General features: G+C 39.5%; 1 protein-coding gene and 1 non-coding gene across 2 annotated transcripts in view; one reads left to right on the top strand and one right to left on the bottom strand.

The window, feature by feature from the left end:
* The window catches only part of LYRM4 (LYR motif containing 4), a 159,774-nt gene that overhangs the window by 38,296 nt on the left and 98,343 nt on the right, over nucleotides 1–23,135 (top strand). Inside the window, exon 2 of the mRNA XM_003788285.3 lies at nucleotides 12,470–12,590. Coding sequence (XP_003788333.1) covers nucleotides 12,470–12,590 — 121 coding nt within the window. The remainder of the gene's footprint in view (nucleotides 1–12,469; nucleotides 12,591–23,135) is intronic.
* Nucleotides 14,987–15,090, bottom strand: LOC111724827. Its single transcript, XR_002773044.1, has one exon. It is a non-coding gene; the product is annotated as a small nucleolar RNA U13 (small nucleolar RNA).

The following is a 23,135-nucleotide window of genomic DNA, read 5'->3' as shown; positions in this document are numbered from 1 at the left end:
AGCTGTGATGGCACGGCACTCTACCAAGGGTGACAGAATGAGAGAGTCTATCTCAAAAAAAAAAAAAGAAGTTATTTTAAACAATCCCATGGAACCTTACCTGACATCTGCAGTTATGTGAAATTGTTTTATCTCATGTTGTTTTAAATATAGTTTTTCTTGTTTGGACATAATTTTCATATTTATTATTTCACCAGGTATAGTTCATTGATTTTTTGCTTGTTCTTTGTATAGTTTTTCTTGTTTGGACATAATTTTCATATTTATTATTTCACCAGGTATAGTTCATTGATTTTTTGCTTGTTCTTTGTATAGTTTTTCTTGTTTGGACATAATTTTCATATTTATTATTTCACCAGGTATAGTTCATTGATAAATTGCTTGTTCTTTGTTCAACACTTAGTTTACTACTTCAGTCCTACAAAGGGGGGGCTAAGTCAAAGGATAGCCTGAGTCCTAGGAACTGGGGCTTTCAAGAAGTCTGTGACTGGGGGAAGAAATTTCTAATGCCGTCCACTCTGAACCCTGGAAAAATGTCTTCTCTCCCTCTTTGCCCTTCTGTCACACCTATCTGTCCAAACTGCATCTGTAGATTTAACCAGACATCTCTTTTCTGTAACTACACCTGAGCAGCTGAACACAGCTGGAAGAAAATCACCCAGTTTGGCAAATTGGTACCACCCTATTGGGTGTTAGTAGGTGGCCCTTTCACATTGATTAGCAAGTCCTGGAGTCTGCTCGTGCTGTTTCCAAAATGATTCTTTTAAACTGCACCTCCCACCCACCCTCCCACCCCCATTAGCTCGGCGCCTGTGGCTCAAGCGGCTAAGGCGCCAGCCACATACACCTGAGCTGGGGGTTTGAATCCAGCCCAGCCTGCCAAACAATGACGGCTGCAACCAAAAAATAGCCAGGTGTTGTGGCAGGCACCTTTAGTCCCAGCTACTTGGGAGGCTGAGGCAGGAGAATCACTTGAGCCCAGGAGTTGGAGGTTGCTGTGAGCTGTGATGCTACAGCACTCCATCCAGGAGGACAGCTTAAGGCTCCATCTAAAAAGAAAAAAGAAAAAAAAAACTCTCATCTTAAACTTTGAAACGTCATTTTTATTTTTTCTCATAGTTTGCTTTTCTGATGTACAACCCAATAATCATAACATTAAAAAAAAAAACTTAGTTTTCTTAGCTAAGTCTGCTGATATTTTTAATTTGTATAACAAATATTTTTAATACCTTATTTTCTCTTTTCTCATTTTGCCCTTCTACTCTGCTAGTAAATAGTCTTAACTTATTAAACTCTGCTAGTACTTTATTACTAATAAAGGTATTTAGGCCATTAATTTTCATCTAAGTATGCCTATGACTGCAAAGATTGTATGCTTATCTTTTTCATTTTTTTAAAAGACATTTTCTTATTGTGTAATGAATTTTCTCTGAGAGCCAATTATTATTTATGAATTTAAGTTTCCTACTGTATTTACTGCATTGTGATCAGTAAGTATATGACGATGTTTTACTAAAGTTACTGTTGACATCTTAACTGACAGTCTTGTCCACTCTCTGTAATGTTTGCCTTCTTGTCTCCTGTGAATAATTCTGGCTTTCCCGCCTCTACTCTGACGCTTCCTTCTTCCTCTGTTTTCATAGATCCTTCTCTGCCTACTCTGAAATGTTGGCACAGTTTCTCCAGGGATCTGTCCAAGGCTAATACCTACAGCTTTCATTGGAACAAACTCTCCTACCTCTGTGGTATTGCCTCACACTTCTTGTTGACTTTCAGATTATTGCTACACTGGACCTTCTAACCTTAGCTTCAAAACCATATTTCTGGTAGCCTACTGGACATGTCTATCTTCTTATCTCTTTGTTGCCCAAAACTAAACTCCTAGAGCCTGTTATTTTTATCTACTGAATACTTCTTAATCCATCCCGTCCTCTTTTTCACTATGATTAAATTCCTCATCATCTATGTCACCCAGTTATATGTTAGTCCAACTATACACCCTTCCCCAGTCTCTCTACCACAAATTGAGCCTTCTCTATCACTGATTTTCCTTTATTATAATGTGTCACTGATTTTATTATACCAATAGGAACTTAAAAATTGTTAAGAAGTAATGATTATTGTAATAATTTTGGAAACAAACTCTAATAACTAAAAGTAATTATTGATAACATGAGGTCATATTTTCCTTCTAATTTTCCCTAGATCTGTATTTTTCATAGTTGAGACCATCATGAATATTAAATTATAGCTTTCACTTTAAAGAGCTTAAAAATGGATTGTAAAGTTAGAGTCATACTTAACATCTTCCACCAAAACAAATTCCAGAAAGATCAGAGGTAAATGTGAAAAGTTAACAAAAGTTCTGGAGAACACATGGATGCATAGTTTTTGAAATGTCACAGTAGACTTTTATACATATGATGTTTATGTAACCTAGAAACCATAACATTAAATTAATGTACTTGACTACATAAAAACTGAACATTTCTACATGATGACAAAAAAAAAAATCACAAAGCCAGATGACAGCAAACCATTGAGAATGTTCCAAGTCCTCACAAAGAGCTGGCTTCTTAAAGACCTTCTTACATAGGTCTTACAAATTACTCTAAAAGACCATTAAATTAGGAAAAGTCAGAGGATATAAACAGAGAAATACAAATGACTTTTTTTTTTTTTAGATAGTCTCAAGCTGTCACTCTGGGTAGAGTGCTGTGACTTCATCATAGCTCATAGCAACCTCCAACTCTTGGGCTCAAGCAATCCTCTTGCCTCAGTTTTTCAATTTTAGTAGAGATGGGGTCTTGCTTTTGCTCAGTCTGGTCTCAAACTCATGAGCTCAAGGCCCACCTCAGTCTCCCAAAGTGCTAAGATTATAGGCATGAGCCACACCCCCAGCCATCCAAATGGCCATGAAAAGCTGGTCAATATCATTGATAATAAGAAAAATGTAATTAAAAGTAAGGTGAGATATCATTCTTTACCTATTAAAATAACAATGATCAGGGTTTAATGACACTTTGTTGGCAAAGATGTTGGGGAAATACTCATACATTGCTGGTGGAAGAACAGGTTGATACAACCTCTATAGAGGGAATGTAGGCAATATTATATCAAAACTGTAAAAGAAATTCTTTGACCTATCAATTTCATTTCTGAGAATTGATCCTTACAGATAGATATTTGAGAGCCATTAATAAACGGCTAGCCAAATTAATTATGATTCATCCATACAATGAATACTATACAACTGTTTAAAAAAGTGAGTCAGCTTTATATGAATTGATATCAAATGATCACTAAGTTATATTTTAACTAAAAAATTAAAAGTACACAATATGTTTAGAATACTACCATTTGTGAAGAAAAAAATATACACATAGAGATTTAATATGAATGTAACCTCTCTAGAAAGCTGCATAAGAAACTACTAACTATATCTAGAGAGAAGAACTGGTTGGTTAAGAGACAAGAGTAAGAGTGAGAGCCTCAAGCTGTCACCCTGGGTAGAGTGCGGTGGCATCACAGCTCACAGCAACCTCCAACTCTTGGGCTTAAGCAATTCTCTTGCCTCAGCCTCCCAAGTAGCCGGGACTACAGGCACCTGCCACAATGCCCGGCTGTTTTTTGTTGCAGTTGTCATTGTTGCTTGGCAGACTGGGCCAGGTTTGAACCTGCCACCCTAGGTGTATGTGGCTGGCACCCTTATACCTTTTTTACCTTTGATTTTTGTACCTATGACTTCATCATTTCTTTGAAACATCTATTTTAAAAGCTGCATAATATAATTTATGGAGCCATTTCTCTGTTGTTGAACATACAGGTAGTTTTTATTTTATTTATTTGTAGATACAGTGTCTCCATCACCCTTGCATTATCATTGCTCACTGTTACCTTAAACTTCTGGGCTTAAGTGATGTTTCTGCCTTAGCCTCCCAAGTAGCTGGGGCTACAGGTGTGCACCACCACACCCAGATAATATTTTTTTAAAAGATGGGGGTCTCACTATGTTACTTATGCTGCCATCAAACGACTAGTGGCCTCAAGCAGTCTTCCCACCTTGGCCTCTCAAAGTGTGAGGATTACAGGCATGAGCCAGCTGGTTATTTATATTCTTAATGCTTATAAATAATTCTGTAAAGAAAATTCTTAATCTATCTTTATATATGTGTCAAGTTTTTTCTATAGGTTAAATCACTAAAAGTAGTATTACTAGATAAAAGATTATGAACATTATTACCCATTACTATTCTATTTTCCCTACAAGAGGTACCAGTTAATGACTCCTCCTAGCAGGTATACCTGTCCCTTTACCTTGTCAAAAAACTTCTCTTAATTTCCTGAAGACAAAATGATATCTTGTTTAACTTTGCTTTTATTTGATTATGACTGAGGCTGAACATTGATGCATCTGTATCTGTCCTTCTAAATTTAGTCAATTTTTGTGTTCTCTTGTGAATTATTGTTTCATGCCTCTTATTTATTTACTGTTGTCATAATGTCTTTCTACTTGATTACATGCTTTATTTATATGCCAAGGATATTAATCTTTTATCATATTTGTTTCTCACTGGGTTAAATCTTTAAAGAGAAGTAGGAGTTAGCCAAGAAATTCAGCTGGAGGATACTCCACGTATGGAGAAGTAATGGACCTCAGGGAGACAGAACTGAGGAAAGTGTGAGTCTTCCACTGTGGCTGGAGTTGTTGGGCCATGGCAGAAGGTGCTAGATGGAGCAGGAAAAGTGAACAGGAACTGAGAGAGTCCTATAATTGTCCATGCTAGTGCATTTGACCTTATCTTTAGATAATCAAAAATCATTCAGGGCTCAGCTCCTGTGGCTCAAGTGGCTAAGGCGCCAGCCACATACACCTAAGCTGGCGGGTTCGAATCCAGCTCAGGCCTGCCAAACAACAATGACGGCTGCAACCAAAAAATAGCCAGGCGTTGTGGCGGGTGCCTGTGGTCCCAGCTACTTGGGAGGCGGAGCCAGGAGACTCGCTTGAGCCCAGGCGTTAGAGGTTGCTGTGAGCTGCGATGCCACAGCACTCTACCCAGTGGGACAGCTTGAGGCTCTGTCTCAAAATAAAAAATCATTCGGGAATTTTAAACAGGGAACCATGTAATAAGTTTTATTTATAGCTGCCCCCAAACTCAGAAGCTTTGACTTCCAGAACTGCTTTTTTCAAGATATAACCCTTCCTTGGACACTATCCCTCATGAAACAGTGAAACTCACCTATTTCACTTACTCTTAGTGCTTTTATCCATACCTCTTCCCCTCATAATACTCTCATCCATTGTCTTAAGACATGCTTGGTGCTTGAACTATTTCTAGGACTACTTGAAGCAGTGTTGGGAGGTAAGATGACCTTTTTAAGCTTTGTGATGCCAGCAGATTTTTTCTTAAATGCCTTTGCAAATGAATAACAACTTGGCTAATACCAAGTACTTACTAAAGATTGGAAGGTGCTAACTGATCTGTGTAGGAGGAATAGCCTAAGGTTGAAAATCATAGACTGGCATCGTCTGGGTTCAGAAGCTAGCCCTGCCACCTATTGGACATGTGATCTCAGCCTAAAGTTTTTTAATCTCTCAGAATCATAGTTTGGGAGGACTAAATGATGTAAACATGTATGAAGTACTTAGCCCAGTACTCTGCCTGGTGTCTGCACACAAATTCTTGTTTATTTTGTTATCCTGTTGGACTCGTAAAACTCACCGCATTAGCCACACGTGGTGGCATGTACCTTAGCACCAGCGGCTCGGAGGCTGCCAAGGAGTTCAAGGCTGAAGTAAGCAATGATGACACCACTGCACTCTAGACCCAGGGACAGAGCAAGACCCTGTCTCAAAAAAAGAAGAAAAAAGAAGAAGCACTTCAAGTGACTATAGAAAGCAGCTTTTTCTTTGAGGATTTTGAAAATAGAAATCTGAGAATATATTTATCTGTATTCCATTCAGCATTTCCTACTTAAAGTTCTTCCTTTGTCCTTCCTCAAAGTGTTCTTCTCTGACCTTGGAGTTTGGGGTTTTATAAGTAAATATCTTGGCATCATCCTCTGATTGTTAAATCTCAATAAGTCATCTCAGTTTTTTATAATCAAGTCTGGGACATTTTCTTCTATTATAAATTTAATTGCCTATGCAGTTCAGTTTGTTCACACTTATTATTCATGGGTTATATACCTTTGCCCTACTCGGAAGGATAATTTTTCCATGTTTCAGAGTTAGATTTCTGGTGTGTCTTCTGTTGTGTTTCCTGCAGTTCAGTCTTAATTTTTACTTCTTTCAAATATGTACATATTCTCTAGCATTATAATCTTTGTATTTTTTCTGCTTTCTCTTAAAAGTAGACAAATATAACTTCTGTACTATTTATTTTGTAATTTACCTTAAAATCAATTTATTAAGGAGTAATTTATATATAGTAAAGTATGTCCATATTCAGTGTACAGTATAGTTTACGTGTGTGTGTGTGTTTTTTTTGTTTGTTTTTTGTTTTTTTCTTTTTTTGAGACTGGGTCTTGCCCTGTCACCCAGGCTAGAATGCAATGGCATGATCATATCTCACTGCAACTTCAAACTCCGGGATTCAGGTGATCCTCCTGCTTCAGTGTCCCAAGTAGGTGGGACTAGATGCATGCCACCACACCCTGCTGATTGTTCTAGGAGAGATAGGGTCTTGTAGTTGCTCAGGCTGGTCTCAAACTCCTGTCCTCCTCCCAACTCAACCTCCCAAAGTGCTAGGATTACAGATGTGAGCTACGGCACCCAGCCCTATGTTTTAGGAAATATATAGGCCTGTGGAAACATCACCCATTCAAGAGAAAAGCCATTCCATTACCCAGCAAGTTATCCTTGGCCCCTCTGTGTTCACTTTGAATGACTTTTGTTTCCTATTTCATCTCTTTATAGAAAGATCTCATCACCCACCAGACTCTGAAGTTAATAACTTGCTGTTCCCCATTATATACTCAACGCCTGGCATGGTGCTTACATAATAGGCATTTAGTACATATTTCTTGGATGAATTCTAAGTGTGAATTTCGTATTATTGCCTTTCAGATGTTATTTCAGTCTCCGTACCACAAGTCCTCTTCTCATTTTCTTTTGCAGTTTCTTATTTGTTGTGTTTTCCTTATTGATTATCAGTATTCTTCTTGAAGGTGTTTTTGATAAGGCCTGTGATACTTTGATAAGTTCATTTAGTCAGTATTTTTTAAGCACCTTCTCTGTGCCAGGCACTTTAGATATAGCAGTGAGCAAGAAAGAGTAAAATCCCTGCTATTTGGGGCTTACATTCTGTATTCTAATGGGAGCTCACATTTATAAGAAGGAAGCTTCCTGCTGTGTTCTTTCTTCACTTTGTTATCTACCTAGAGTACTTACGACCTTCAAATGGTCCTTGAACTTTCTCTCTGCAGTTATGTTCTGTTTTATCATATACCACACACATATATGCACATTAATATCCCAAGGCTGTTAGATTAGTCTGAAAGGTAGAAGTACAAGGTGATTCAGAAGGAACATAGAAGGTTGAAATAATAAGATTTTAGGATTAATAGAATACTGAGAGTTACAGGAAGGAGGGAATTTAGGATGAATTTCCAAGTATCTGACTTGGATAGTCAGCTGCATGAAGCATGCTCCTACTATAAAATGAAATACTGGTCGGTGGAGCCAAGGAGAAGGGAAGTTGGTAACTTCAGTTTTGAACATGTTCACTGAAAGAATCTGTACTTTTGTTGACAAGTACAAAAGGCAGTTGCGTGATAGGATTTGGACCTCAGAAGGGAGGTCTGAGCTACGGAAATATTGGTAGCCAATGAAACCTTGGGTACTGATGCAATTAGTGGCAGAGGTTTTATTTTATTTTTATTTTTTGTGACAGAGTCTCACTTTGTCACCCTCGGTAGAGTGCTATGGCATCATAGCTCACAGCAAACTCATACTCTTGGTCTCTAGTGATTCTCTTGCCTCAGCCTCCAGAATAGCTGGGACTATAGGCACCTGCCACAATACCCAGCTATTTTTTATTTTTTATTATTTTTTAGAAATGAGATTTTATTCAGAGGTTTTATTTTAAACAAAACAGATGCACCTACGAGCCCTAGAGAATGCAGCATCTGAGTGATAGTCAGATGAGATGAGCCCGTGTAGGAAGGAGTAGCTATTAGATCTTAGACAAAGAGAAGAAACCAACTAACAAGGCCTCCATCATGAAACAAATACAGATACCTCAGTAAAAGACTGCAAAGTCTATCATTTATTTCATTAGAAAATTTCTCAATTTTAAAAGGTCTTATTTTTATTAAAATTTGTGATAATTTTTTAAATTCCCTAAAACTGGTGATCTGTGTATGCACTAAATACCCTTTGGAAATTAAGACTTGGTAAATCTTAGCTAGGCGTGGTGGCTCACACCTGTAATCCTAGCAATCTAGGAGGCCAAGGCAGAGGATCCTTTGAGCTCAGGAGTTTGAGACCAGCCAGAGCAAGAGTGAGACACCCCCATCTCTACTACAAAGAGAAAAACTAACAGGGAGTTTTATGGCAGGTGCCTATAATCCCAGCTATTAGGGAGGCTGAGGCAAAAGGATTATTCGAGCCCAAAAGTTTGAGTTGCTGTGAGCTATGATGCTACGGCACTCTACCCAGGGCACCAGAGTGAGACTCTTGTCTCAAAAAAAAAAAAAAAAAAAAAAACTCAATTTATCTTAAGATTTGGCCTCTAGAAGTGAACGGGCAGCAGGATCCAAGAAGGCAGCAGCATTCTCCCCTCTGGGCCCCCTGGAACAGAGAGGTGTGCTAGGCTTCAGCAGCTTCCTCTCAATGACTGTAAAGGAATCCCTGTCTCTAGGGGCAGGACACATTTCAGTTAAGTCAAGTGGGTGAAGGACACATCCTTACAAGTAGCTATAGGTGGCTGGCCTCCCAGAGGCCAGTAGAAAAGGATAGTTGACTTGGAGAGGAACCAGAAAAGGCACAGCTACGTACACAGGATGAATAAACAGAGAAATCAGTGTGTGATGCCGATAAAGAATGACAGAAATGAGAAGCATTACATTAGCTTGTTTCCAGGTTGCACGTTGGCTGCTAACGCTAATGTGAGCCTCCATGGCCTGCATTTGTCTGACAGTGGTTCTGGGAGGGGAGAAAGTGAAGTAAGACCTTGGGCACTAAGGAGCTTTCTTCATTGCCTGCTATTTTGCTTTGCACCTGTTAAACTGGGAAGAATCTGAGAAAGTAAAATCCTTGCAGAGGTAAAAGGTCAGCCAATACAGGAACACTTGAGATCCGATGGCAGACTGAAAGGCAAAAGCTGGGTGGAGAAGGAAAGCCAAATGGGCATCTCCTGCGCAGAGCAGCCCTAAAACTGCTGGGCTACAGGAGGCTGAGGGAGAGCAGTGTTTGTGTGAGCCGTGTCACCTTAGTGTTCCTTGTGGATGCAGTCTGCTTCCGCGTGTTCAGTTCTGTTGCCCGAACTCTTTGTGTTAATTTTTCATGTCTGATTTCAGCCAGCTTCTGACTCAATGTTAGGGTCATCCTAATGCAGGGCATTGTGGAGCAGCTGAATGTCATTTTCATTGCGACACCTCTTTCTTTGAAATGTTTCTGCTCAGTGATAGTCAAGAGGCTGATAGACAGCATGTGTTCAAGGATAAATGGCTTTCCTAAATAGCAGGCAACAAGAAAAAAATATGCAAATGATTAAAACTAGGACAGGGGCAGGATGGAAATAATTGGTGGTAAGACCGCTCCCACAAAATTCGAGGGTCCGGCCATATTTGTGATTACCTTCACAAAATTGTGATCACTTAAAATAAGAATTCATACAACTGAGAAGTAAACTGTGCAGTAGTAGCTACTTTTGTGATTTGAGCCAGTGAAATGTCTTCTTCTCTCAGTACAGAGAACAACATCTCATGCCTTAAGTGGTGCAGGGGAGGAGGAGTGAGAAAGGGCAGGTAATGAACCATTACCTCATTTGCTTCAAAGGTGCATTTAAAATTTGTTTGCCTTAGACACATTTAACTCTGAGGTCTAGATTATAGAGCTTCATTTCTGTAGGTAAGGACTTTTTGAGAATTGAGGAGACAGACAATACACAGCACAATATTCTGACTCTGGACCTTGAGTGAAATTGATAGATATTGTGGAATGTCTTAAAGCATTTTCTGATTTCCTTAAACTTTGGAAGAATTCAGGATCATCCTAATGCAATCCAGTGTAGCAGCTGGGTACCATTTTCATTGCAGCACCTCTTTCTTTGAGACATTTCTGCTCAGTGAGATAGTCAAGAGACTGATAGCTAGAACATGTTCAAGGATAAATGGTTTTCCTAAATGCAAGCAGTGATGTATATTATAGTCCAAGCAATGTTTTTTTTTTTCTTCCTAGCTATTCTGGGCTAGAAAATAGTAGAAACTGAGTTCAGTAATGATTACTACTATTGCTCCCCCCCTTTGCCCTAAAAGGCCCATGCAGCACCCTGAATGAAGAATTAAAACAACACATGATTCTCTGAGATGAATTTATGTTATAAAACCAATTTTGCATATGGAACAAAATATAAAGAATTAAGTTATTTTGTCCCCTCTCTGCTTGCCATGACTGCCAGAAAAGAAACTGTTTTGGAGGAATGCGTAGATGCAAGAAAGGACAGTGACACCGTTATATAAATAACCATTCTATGCTGTGCAAGAAAGCACACCAGATATTGCTGTTAATTCACCTAGCTGCTATCTAAAATCTTGTTAGATTAGCGGCTGCACCCAAGGAGAATCTTTGTCTGATTCATTTTATTAGTAAAATCCTCCCATATCCATTTATAAGTGAATTAGCTCCAGTTACCTAAAGGCTGCTACTACATGGATTTCATTTCCAATCACCGTAGCCCTTTAAGATTGCTACTGAACGCTCAGAAACCCCTCTGCAAACACTCCAGCTGGTTCACAGAGGGTTAAGATCAAAGTCTCAGCAGTGTCTTAAGTATGAGTTCCTAAACTCTTCTTTTCTCCTTTATAGTTCTTAATGCTATTAAATTTAGTGTCACTCTTGCTTTTAAATGCAAATAATCCTGACATTTGAATTTTTAATGTAAAATTTTTTTATTTTAGAAAAGTTTGTCTAAAACAAAATTTGTCCTCTCTAAAATAAGACTTCCCAGTAATTTATATGCATTTCCCAACACCCACCTCCCAAATTCCCAAAGAAATTGATTTCCCCTTCTCTCATTCCTATGCTTCTGTTTCCCAGCTTCCATTGTTAAATGTTACTAGTAGTATAACATGGATTCTTTAATTGGCATTTAAAGTTAAAAGCAGCCATCAGGGATTGCTGAAAAGACTGGACAAAATGACATCTGATGTGTCTGACTCAAGCTGCTTCTCCTTGGTCTCTTGCCTTCCAATCTGGATTGAGTGGGGCGGGTGTCTGAGTTAAGACGAGGGCTGAGTGTGGGGATTTGTCTGGTAAAGGATGCTTGACTTGTCTGTTGTGGGTAATTATCCTGACCGCTCTACCCTCTGATACACACTGTGGTATGACCCTATGGGTATGGGACAAAGATAAGGCCATGACCTGGGAAGAGGGAATTACTAATTGCATTAAGGTATAATAAGAATGATAACAAGAAGAATAGTTTTCATTTGTAGAGTCTTTCTATGTGCCAGGCTTTGGGCCAAAATTCCAGACACATTATAAAGCCTAATTTTCTCAGCAGCACTGAGTGATATTATGCCTTTCTGACAGATGAGGAAACATGGCCTTATGTTAAGAAGCTTGCTGAAGTTCACACAAATGGTAGAAACTAAAGCAAGGATACAAACCTAAGACTCTCTGATTCAAAAGCCTTGCTCTAGAACTGCTATCCTGCGCTGCAAATGATCTTTATCTGGTTGGGGTGGGTAGTGGTAGATGTGTACAGATGTATGTGCTTTCCAGATGGAGAAAAGCATTTTTGCATAAACTCAGTTTCAACAATGGTAGGGTCCTGATGTGGACTACAGCCTTACATTTTATGGTACAGAGAGAGTCCAAAGATGGTGCAGGGATTGGAAAGCTGACCTGAGTCGGGCATATCCTGGTACATGCATCTGTTATGCATCATTTAACCTCCAAATTTCTTGATTTGTCTCTGTACACTAAAGGTTCAATTACCCATGTTAATGGAGGGAAGCCAAACGTGAATAACACTAAAGAACCAGTTATCTAAGGACCATTTCAGTGATGGTTTGCAATTTGTTTGTGACTTGTTAAGGGTAGATTTATTTTCCTAAATCTGTTTGCTTAATCATCCCAGAATGGTAATGGGTCAGCTGTCCCGTGAGAAAAGATCAAAGTAGATTATCCATAAGGGAAGATTACCCAGTAAATTCTAGAGGAAAAGCTTTTAAATTCATTTAAAAGCATAGCCTCAGACATGCTGACACCTTTACTTTTTTTTCCTCTGAATTCATTTAGAACATATGCTGTCAGGAGGATAAGAGATGCCTTCAGAGAAAATAAAAATGTGAAGGATCCTGTAGAAATTCAGACCCTAGTGAATAAAGCCAAAAGAGACCTTGAAATAATTCGTCGACAGGTAAGATGGTTCGATGATGGACTGTTTTTCATTAAGAGGTTTAAGCTTTGACATATTCCCCTTGATTAGACATTACTGCTTTTGGTGTTTGTGATTTACAGAGCAGGATCATGAAACTCTGTTCCTTTTACTAATACAGACATAGAAAGATGAAGTCTCCTATTCTCAAATTGAGGGAAAACATAAAGGAAACTATCAGCTTTCCAAAATTTGCAGGGAGTGCACCTGGGAAGCCAAGTTCTCATAGTTCAGTAAACGTTGATGCCTTAAGTATGAGACACTTCAGTATAACTTTTTTTAATCTAAGCCTTTGTAAGATGTATTGCACATGTGTGCCTGGACATACTTTGAAGTATAAATATAATCTTCCTCTTCCTAGTATTTTTAATCATAATTCAAGATAAATAGAATGTTGCCTTTTCCTTGAAGACGCCATCATGGGGGATGAACGTGAATTATGTTGCCACATGGGCGGTGCTCTGCAGGTGCAGATGGTCGAAAGCACAGATGCTTGGGTGCTGACCCCGTAAAGGACCTAGAAGGTGTTTCTGTTTTCATTTTGTTGAAGTGCCAGGGATCACCTTGATTTGTGCTTGCTTGTCTCTTTCTCATGAGGTGGGTGGAGTGTACGCAGCAGCATAGCCTCCTGGGTGGTCAGATGTGTCTGTGTTTCACAAGAATAATTAAAGCATCAAAGGCTAAAGCAGCCTTCTATCAATTGGCTTTCTTGCTCTCTAAAGAATCACGCTTTTTGCTATTTTTCTTTGATTCAGCAATAGTCACACCATTCATTTTTCTCTCTTAATTGTAAGAAACCCATTTATAAAGTATGAAGGGGAAAACCACATGCTGTTTTTATAAGTTCTGCTATAGGGTTTGGAAAGGGCTTCTTTAGTGTCTCCAGGAGATGCCAGCCTGTTTGACATGGCATCAGACTACAGTCTTTCCTGGATCCTTCATGCCTAACTCTTAACAGAATTCAAGAAGGACACAGTGTTCAGTGTTCACGTGTAAGTTTCATTTTCTGTCAAGATTAGAAGTCCTATTATGTTGTCAATATAATGGGATAGTTCTTTTTAGAATACCAGTTAATATTCTAACAACCATCCTTGAGTTCTACAGCTAGTTTAGCAATAGAATAGTTTTTTCCACATTGGGATGAGCCTACGAAATGATCTTTAACTAAAGGCATGAAAAGGTAATAGGAAAGCCAGCAAAAGAAACTGATATGCACATTTGCACACACTTTGAGAGTGGCGCGTGTCTGACTTGACATTTTGAAAACTCTAGAACAATGGCATTTTCCAGTCACCAGTGGTTGAATTTTATGGAATCCTTTAGCAGTGGAACTTAGAAAAACAAGCAGCCTAAGCCCTTATTTTGCATAACCTTAGAAAGATTCAGTTCTGCCACTTTCTTTGTGTATAAGTTGGCATGCATCTCCAGAAGAGGCAGGTTTTGTCTTCAATGTAAAGTTATTCAGAGTATACACTGCTTACTTACAAAAGGGACCTGTAAATCATCCCTGCCACCATTTCTTCTGTAACGTCTAATTGTCTGCACCACTTTGCACTTTGAAATGCTAAAACTCCCCTTTCAACAACAGAAAAGACTGGACTGGCCCTCATCCTGTATCCTTGTGTGTACACACTCCAGAGTGATGCGATAATCTTTGGAGCATTGGACAGTGTGTGGGGCAAGGGTGCCCTCCCCAGGACAGTCTGGCCACTGCAGTGTTGTTGGAGGAATGCAGGCTATCTTCTTTGAAGGCCAGGGCTTCCATGCTACTCTCAAAGAACAGCATGTCACCTCCTCAGAGAGGACCTGACAAATGAAGGTGTTCTCAATCTGTTGGAAAGCTATTTGGTCATACATCAGCATCTGGGAGGTTTCTGCTCAGTTCTCTTTCACATTAAGACTCTTCTTAAATCCACATGCAGCATTTACCCTGGTCAGAATGTAAGGTGTGGTAGACCCCTGAGCCACCTCACTACAAGCTGGTGGAGACCATGGACCTCAGGCCTAAAATGGCGTGCAGGGCCTGTGTTCTTCCACACTGTGCCTTGCACTGGCTGATGTAGTAGCTTTTGAACTTGCCTCGTTAAGTCCCTCCAACCCCCAACCCTCACCCCATGGTTTGTTCTCCACATACCACTGCCACAGTGATCTTCAAAAGAAAGAATCAGACTGGGCACTGTGGCTCAAGCCCATGATACTAGCCCTCGGGGAGGCCAAGCAAGAGGGCTACTTCAGGCCAGGAGTTCAATACCAGCCTGAGAAGAGCGAGAGAGTGCTGCCACTGTAACAGGCATTATGCAGATACTTGCTGTTGTTATTGTTCACAGGATCTAGAGGAGCTCCACATGGAGTTTACTTCTAATAAGTATTTGGGTTCACGTCAGACAGGTAATGTGCCAGTGTCATAACGAGACTTGTGGGAGGTACACCTCATGCATGCTCATGAAAACCCAGTTGTCACACTTATGAACTACAGAAGAATCATAATAAGTATTTGTTGATCAGATCATACACCTCAGTGGGGGAGAGGGAGGGTCTGTACCACCTAAGTGAACTATGAAAGGAAAATAGAAATCTGAGGGGCATCTTGACATTATTCTCATGAGCTATGATGCCATCATGTCAAGTCTCTCTTCCACCTGAGCATTTGGACCCAGCTGCCGCCTCATGGATCTCAGCTTCATGTTTCCACAGGTAAGGAAGCCCAGGGCTACTTTTCCAGCCACTAAACACACACCCTGAGGCAGCACTTGCACTGAGATTCTCTAATCTCAAACTACCCTCCTTCCCTGCTTTCTAGTAGCTCTTCAGAGTTTCACTGTCAGTCACGTCAGCTCAGGTGCTAAGGATGCTCTCATAAGGCTTAAAAGATTTTGCACATTTTAAAATAAGGCACTGAACCAAAGTGTCCAGGTTTTCTTTTTTCTTTTTTTTTTAATTAAATCATACCTGTGTATATTAATGCAATCACGGCGTACAGTGTGGTGTTTTCATATACAATTTGCAATACTCTCATCAAACTGGTTAATGTAGCCTTCATGTCATTTTCTTTTTTCTTTTTTCTTTCTTTTTCTTTTTTTTTTTTAAACAGAGTCTCAAGCTGTCCCCCTGGGTAGAGTGCCGTGGCTTCACTGCTCACAGCAACCTCCAACTCCTGGGCTCAAGCAAGTCTCCTGCCTCAGCCTCCCAAGTAGCTGGGACCACAGGCACCCGCCACAACACCCGGCTATTTTTTGGTTGCAGCCATTATTGTTGTTTGGCGGACCCGGGCTGGATTTGAACCCGCCACCTTAGGTGTATGTGGCTGGCGCCTTAGCCACTTGAGCCACAGGTGCCGAGCCTTCATGTCATTTTCTTAGTTATTGTGTCAAGATATTCATACTCTGCTTTTAGTAAAATTCACTTGTACCCTTGTAAGATAAAACATAGAGGTGACCCCACCAATCACCCTCCCTCCACCCATCCACCTCCCTCCCCTCTCCTCCCCCCTCCCCATATTCTAAGGCTATAATTAGGTTATAGCTTTCCTATGAAAGCTATAAATTAGTTTCATTATAGGGCTGTGTACATTGGATACTTTTTCTTCCATTCTTGAGATACCTTGCTAAGAAGAACATTTTCCAGCTCCATCCATGTAAACATGAAGGAGGTAAAGTCACCATCTTTCTTTAGGACTTCAGTATCCAGGTTTTCTGCATAGAGAAACCAAGGTGCAGAAAAGCTGGGTGCCCGTCCAAGGCCATGTGGCCCAATATGAGCTCAGGTCTTCTAATTCCTTAGAGCAAACTATGAAGTTCAAGGATAGTAGAAACTGAAGGATAAAGATATTCCCAAGTCATTCTCTCATTTTACTCCCAAGATATTTAGGGACCATATCAACCTAGCTCAGCCTCTCCTCAGAGGTCAGTCAGTCTTCCTTGATATCCTTAACATGTAAGATGTTTTGTCTTCATTGTGAATGCCGCTAGATAGCATCAGCATTTCTTATTAGCCTTAAGGGTCCTCTAAGCTCCTAAGGGTCACTCCTCTCAAGAAGAGGCAGGTAGTTTCTTTGTGATGAGCAAGTCAGCCTCCTTTTGCCCATTCAGTAAAAGCCAAACACACATTTGTTCTTTCTTTAACATTGTCAGGCATTCTCTCCCCTGAAAATCACAATCAAGTCTATCAGTCATGAATCTGTATACCTCATGTAATGTCCTGGAACTAGCAGAGACATTCAGTAAACTGCCTTTATTGTGGTATAAGATGATGCTACTAAGATGGTTTGACCCTGGTAGCTCTGATGGCTCCATTCCGTCTGTGGTAAGCAAGTTCCAAACTAGTGCCTCCTAAGCCTAGCTTTCCTATTGCTTCCCAGCTGGAATCAGAAAGATCAGAGAGGAGTTTTGTGCCCCCATCAGCTGGAGCCAGAAAAGGTAGACAAAACTGGGCTATGTGTAGAGTTCGGCAAACAGCTCTCAGACAATCTGCACAGCAAACAAGTACTAGAGCAGCAGTTCTCAACCTGTGGGTTGCTACCCCTTTGGGGGTTGAATGACCCTTTCACAGGGGTTGCCTAAGACCATCCTGCATATCAGATATTTACATTACATTTCATAATAGTAGCAAAATTACAGTTATGAAGTAGCAACGAAAATAATTTTATGGTTGGGGGTCACCACGATATGAGGAACTGTATTAAAGGGTCGCGGCAGTAGGAAGATTGAGAACCACTGTACTAGAGGATTTCTATGTCAGACAATAAACAGGGCTTCTTATCTATTTCACATCAGAAAGGTAAGCAAGAAAGTCAGCCCGATTTTGCTTTTGTCTTTTTTCTATGTTCCACTTTGTCATTCTAAAGATAGTCCTGACTCCTATCGTAAGGCACAGTGTACCCTCTTTTGTGTCTATCCTGCGCACTAGCACCTGGCTGCTCTGAATGTCTTTCAAAGACCTTCAGTGTCACCATCACCTGCGAGCCTTCCCTCCCTGTGTAGTTGACACACAGATCTTGTGACAATATTTTCCAAGCATTTTGAAATAGAGTTGTGATCTTTGAAGACCTAGCTTAATAGCTGCATGCCTGTGAAAAAGGAAGAAATAGAAGGGACTCTGGGGAACGAGGAATGGGAATGCAGCCCTGGAGGACCCTCCAGATCTGGATCTCTAATGAGAGTCCCTTGAACATGTGAATTAGGATTGTGATTTCAGGGATATTCAGCTAAGGCCTCAATGTGTAGCAAGTCTGTCTTGAGATCCAGTGAGAATCTGTACAAAGTTAAGGTGCACTTACAGCTATGTGTTATAGTCAGCATTCATTAGAGTGAGTGGCTTTTCAGTTCTTCTAGATTCACATAGAACAGCAAACATGGGTACCTGGCATTTTGGTAGGTAAGAGCCTCTGAAACCATTCTGGTTTTTCACTTCTGTTTGCTAGTTTATGGTTCAGTCTTTAAATGACCATTCAAGAGAAATGTCTACCAATAACTCTTTGAAAGTACTGTTGTGAAATGAGAAGCTGGTGAACAGTGACCACCTTCTCTCACTGTCGGTCACTACGGTATCTGTTCAATGCTCCAGATGGTTAAAACTTGAATAAAACTGTTACCTTCCCCACAATTCTCATCCTTTTAGAACAGCCTCTGAAAAGGTAGGTTTGTTTTAGTCCCCTTATGAGAAAAGTACCCTGTGTTTTCTATTACCCAACACATAATACCTTTAACTTAAATACCATTTTCATAGTTTAGAAGAATTTCAAAAATTTCTTTGGCTTTTGTTTTGATGGAATAAAGGAAAGTCTTTTATTTATCCAATAAAGGACAAGACTTATATACTATTTACAATAGCCAAAAGGTAGAAGTAATCAAGGGTCTATCAAAGGTAAATAGGTAAAATGCGATATATACAAACAATATAATGTTGTCCAGCCTTAAAAAAGGAAGGAAATTCTGTTACATGCTACAACACAGATGAACCTTGAGTACATCCTGCTGAGAGAAATAAGCCACACACAAAGGACAAATATCATGTGATCCTCCTTACACAAAGTATCTACAGTAGTCAAGTTCATGAGTAACAAAAAGTAGACTGATAAGTACCAGGAACTAGAGAGAACAGGGAAAGGAAAATTGTTTATTGGGTACAGAATTTCAGCTTGGGAAGATGAAAACGTCCTTGGAGATCTGTTTCACAGCAATTTGAATATATCTGAACTATATACTTAAAAATGGTTAAGATAATAAATTTTATGTTTTGTCTTTCTTTTCCACAACAACAACAAAAAAATTGCCTTTCTTCCCAAATGATTTACAGCTAGTCATTGATTGTGTTTAACTGGGAAAAACAAAATTAAGTGTTTTAGACATTGGTATTTGAAGGTAGGAAGCTTAAGTCATTTGAAACTTAAACTAGTGAATTTGTGTCTGTGAACCTTCAGTTACCTCATCTGTAAAACTGAAAGATTATACTATGATTTCTAAGGCGATTTCTTTCAGTTCTAAAAAACCATTGCGCAGTAGTCACGTAAATATCTGCCCCCTTCTCTATTTGCAAAAACTGATGATACATTTTTACAGTAAATTACTCTATGCCTAGTTTTCCTTGATCATTTTTCACCAAGAACTCAACTCTATAGAGCTTAGGCTATAGATGAGCAAACTTTTATTCCAACTATGTATTTATATCATCATAAATTTTAAACTCATCTCTTGGTCTACCAGTTCCCTGGTAGACCAGTTTTCTTTGCTACCAGGAAACTCAGAAAATGGAATTATTTCATTCACATTGCTGGCACTTCTGCTGTTAGCCTTCTTCCTTCCCAGTAGAAGAATGTTAACCAGTCCTAGAGCATGTATCTGATCAGATTATTTTCTTCTAAAAAACTTGAAATAGTAGTAATAATATGATGACTGATGAGCAAGAAAAATATTAAAACTCTTTCCCCAAAACCCACCTGAATGTTCATACTAGTTTCTTCTTGGTATCATGACTCCCTATTCCCTGGTTGGCTTCTGAGTTGTATTGAACATAATCTGCTAGTTAAATCAAGTGCACTATATATTTTGCAAATCCAAGCTCACATTATCTCTCCCTACATATTTATTAAGTGCCCACTCTATGCCATATATTGTAATTATGAATTGACTTTATAAAGTCTTTGGAGATAGAATTGTTATGGAATCATGAAGTCCATCAGACCCCGTAGAAGTTCTTTCTCATTTTGACTCTGTGGAGACCTACCGCTCTTCTCAGTTGTAGGTCCCATCTATTTTCTTATTTAATAGAATAGAAATAGAGTTTAAAAGCACATCCCGGCAGCACTTTGCCCTATTCCTATATAGATCAATTAAGATGAGATCAAAGGATCAATCTACATATTTAAAAAGTAGTAATAAAGCAGTCAGAGACAAAAGAGATTTAAGTACTATCTTGGACTTCAATGAAAATGCTCAGGAAAACAACATGAATTTATATACAGTGACCAGAATTGCCCCCTAAGTGAACTGTGTATCTTTGGAAATAAGAAATTTTTCAGTATGAATGGAACATTCCCCAGCCACCCATCAAAATTTAAGAAAGTAGGGCAATGAGAGGGTTGTTTAGTTTTATAGCTTGGCCTGTGTATGACATTCATTTTTTCAGTCTCTGCAGCTACAAAAAGATCTCTTCATACAAAAATTTAAACTAATTTCCTCCCTCCCTGCTCTTCTGGAAATTCCGGTAAACCCTCAAGTCTGGGCCAATACCATTCCCACAGTTTGCATTCCTATAGAAGGAATGCTACTCATTTGGTTGAAGACTGCCAGTTGACTTTGCTTGATTCCTTCAGGGTTGGTGTACATAAATCAAAATTCTTTCTAAAAGAATGCTATCTTACATCTTACATATACAACCAAAGTTCTGTAGTACATTTGCATGTGCAGCCCCCAAAGAAGGGGGCTGTTTATAGGAAACTCTTACAGGAGTTCATTTGGGAATTTTTATTATGGCTTCCATTCTTCTCCCACTTACTCACTGTAGCCATTCACTATGGAATTCCTTGAAGAACTATATTTGAAGCTGAAGTACCTAAAGTGGCAGCAGATAGTATGCACTTTGGCTCAGAAAGCACACTGGTCTCATAGGCAAGAAGTAGAAATTCTAATCTCAGCTTAGATGGTAAGTCACCGCATGATCTTGGGCACATTGCTTATTTGCCCAATTTGCCACATTTGTAAGGAGATGATTTTATTGATGATGATTATGTGATCATGGTGTTGGTAGTGGCAGCGGAGGTGGTGGTATGATGTTTGCTTATTGTCGGTGTTGCTGCCTCAAACCCTGTCTATGCTCCAGCCACTCTACTGTGCACATTAAATGCCTTGTCTCAGATTCTCCTAACAGCAGCCTTGTGAAAAAGATACTATTATCCTCATTTTTTAGGTGAGGAAATTTAGACCTGACATACTGGAGCCATTCTTCCGAGATACAAAGTTAGGAGAATGGTGGCCCCAACGTACATTCTCACTTATTAGCATGTTCTCAGAAGAGGGGTCATATTGCCTGCGGGGGGCCTTATCTTGACAAGGCACACGAGGTGTTGAAGAGGGAAGAAGGCAGCAAGATACGTGTTTCCTTTTTCTAATTGTTCATTTAGATCCCTTATTAGAAAGTAATGGCTTACCTTCTGTAGGCTTATGAATAGTTTGATCCCTATAGAAATGATCCTTTATCATTTCTCAAAAAACTCTCTCTTCACTCTGTCTGCCTTCAAAAGAAAAAACGTATAAAAACCACACTCTGAAAATGTTAAAGTTCAGGCACCTTATTTAAGAAGCGTTTGCTGAGAATTTCCCCACAGATCTGAAGGTTGCAGCTCCAATTGTGCTTTTCCTGACAAGCTATCACTGAAGTGCCCTTAAGTGGAAACTTTTTGATGCCTCGCTGCTTGGCTTGTCCTTTCAAGTAATCAGAGTTGACTCCAGTCATGCTTATGCAGAAGATCTTCTCACAAGATGGCAAAGGAGCAATGGCACATCTTTTAAGGAGGGCAATCACAGGGCCTCCCCCTTGTTTGTATAAATTCGTGTTCCTGTACTGCATCCTCTGAGGTTGTAGGGAGGTAATGACCCCCTTATACCTGCTGTGTGTATGAGGACTTATACTCATTTTCTGAGCGAGCACTTGATATCTGCTGTTGAATTTTCTTTTCAGATTCAATGGACTTCATCTTTGTATATATGAAGGCTAGTTTCACTGGTGGTGTTGGGAGGAGATCTCCTGATTATACATCTATTATCTATCCTGCTTCCTCCTACCCTGGGCACCACTTAGTATTTTTGTGTATACAAAGTGAGATAACGTACATTAGAGCCCTCTGAAGACAGCAAAACTACTAACCAACAGTCCTCCTTTGGTTAAGAAAGCTGCCATCACCCTTTCCAGACAGGAAGCTGTGAATGTCCTCTGGAAATTAGAACATTCCCTGCGTGCACATACTCAGAATAATCTGGAAAGAAAATGTGATCGATGAGGTAAATTCCAACAGGATAAAGCAAAGTTGTCAAACTTGTTCTCTGTTTGGGTTGTTTCTTCTCTCCCCCCCACCCCCAGCCCCAAAACATAATAGGAGTGGTGGATAAGTGAAGAGAAGAGGTTTTCAGCAAAATAACACTTAAATTTAATTCCTAGTAATACTCATTTAATACTTTGTATTTTTGGTCATGATATTTAATCTCTCTGAAAACTGTGTCATCATTCAGTTTTTCTACTAAAGGGAAAAGAATACAATTCTTAAGTTAATGTTAGTTTTGTACTTGATATGTATTTTTTGTTAGTTTTGTTTTTATAGAGATGGGGTCTCGCCCAGGCTAGAGTGAAATGGCACAATCGTAGCTCGTTGCAACTTCAAACTCCTCCGCTCAAGTGATCCTCCTGCCTCAGCCTCCCAAGAAGCCGAGACTATAGGCATGCACCACCATGTCCAGCTAATTTTTTAAAACTCTTTTGTAGAGACAGGGTCTTGCTTTGTTACCCAGACTGGTCTTGAACTCTTGGCTTCAAGTGATCCTTCTGCCTTGGCCTCCCAAAATGCTTGGATTATAGGTATGAGCTGCCATGCTGGGCCTAATGTGTTTTTGAAATAACAGAGCCAAGTGATGTGTCAGAAAGTTTACATTTTCCTAATATCATAATTAAGGCTGTCATTTCCTGCATTGGTCTGTTATGAATACTCAAAAGTTTATAAAAAATTCTCTAAGATGTGTTACTATAGCAATCTTAGTTTTATCAAATCATGCTAGAATAGAACTAAAATCAGTATTTTAAATATTTTCCTTTTCCCCACACAGTTCTACTACATACAACCTGAAGCACTTTTCTACTCCCCACCCATCACATCTCCTCAATCAAGGAAAATAGCACCAATGCAGAAGTCATAGGATCCCCTTTCAAAGTCTACAGCATCACTAGAAGATCCCCAGCTGTGTAGGCCTCAATCTGTAAAGAGGAAGGAATTGAGCACATTGGTTTCCAAGATCTCTTATCATATACGAATCATTTTATGAA

Source organism: Otolemur garnettii, unplaced genomic scaffold, assembly GCF_000181295.1.
Source record: "Otolemur garnettii isolate 467f Iridium unplaced genomic scaffold, OtoGar3 scaffold00026, whole genome shotgun sequence".
Classification (NCBI taxonomy): Eukaryota; Metazoa; Chordata; class Mammalia; order Primates; family Galagidae; genus Otolemur; species Otolemur garnettii.
Note: the sequence above shows the minus strand (reverse complement) of the source record. Positions and strands in the feature narration are given on the sequence as shown.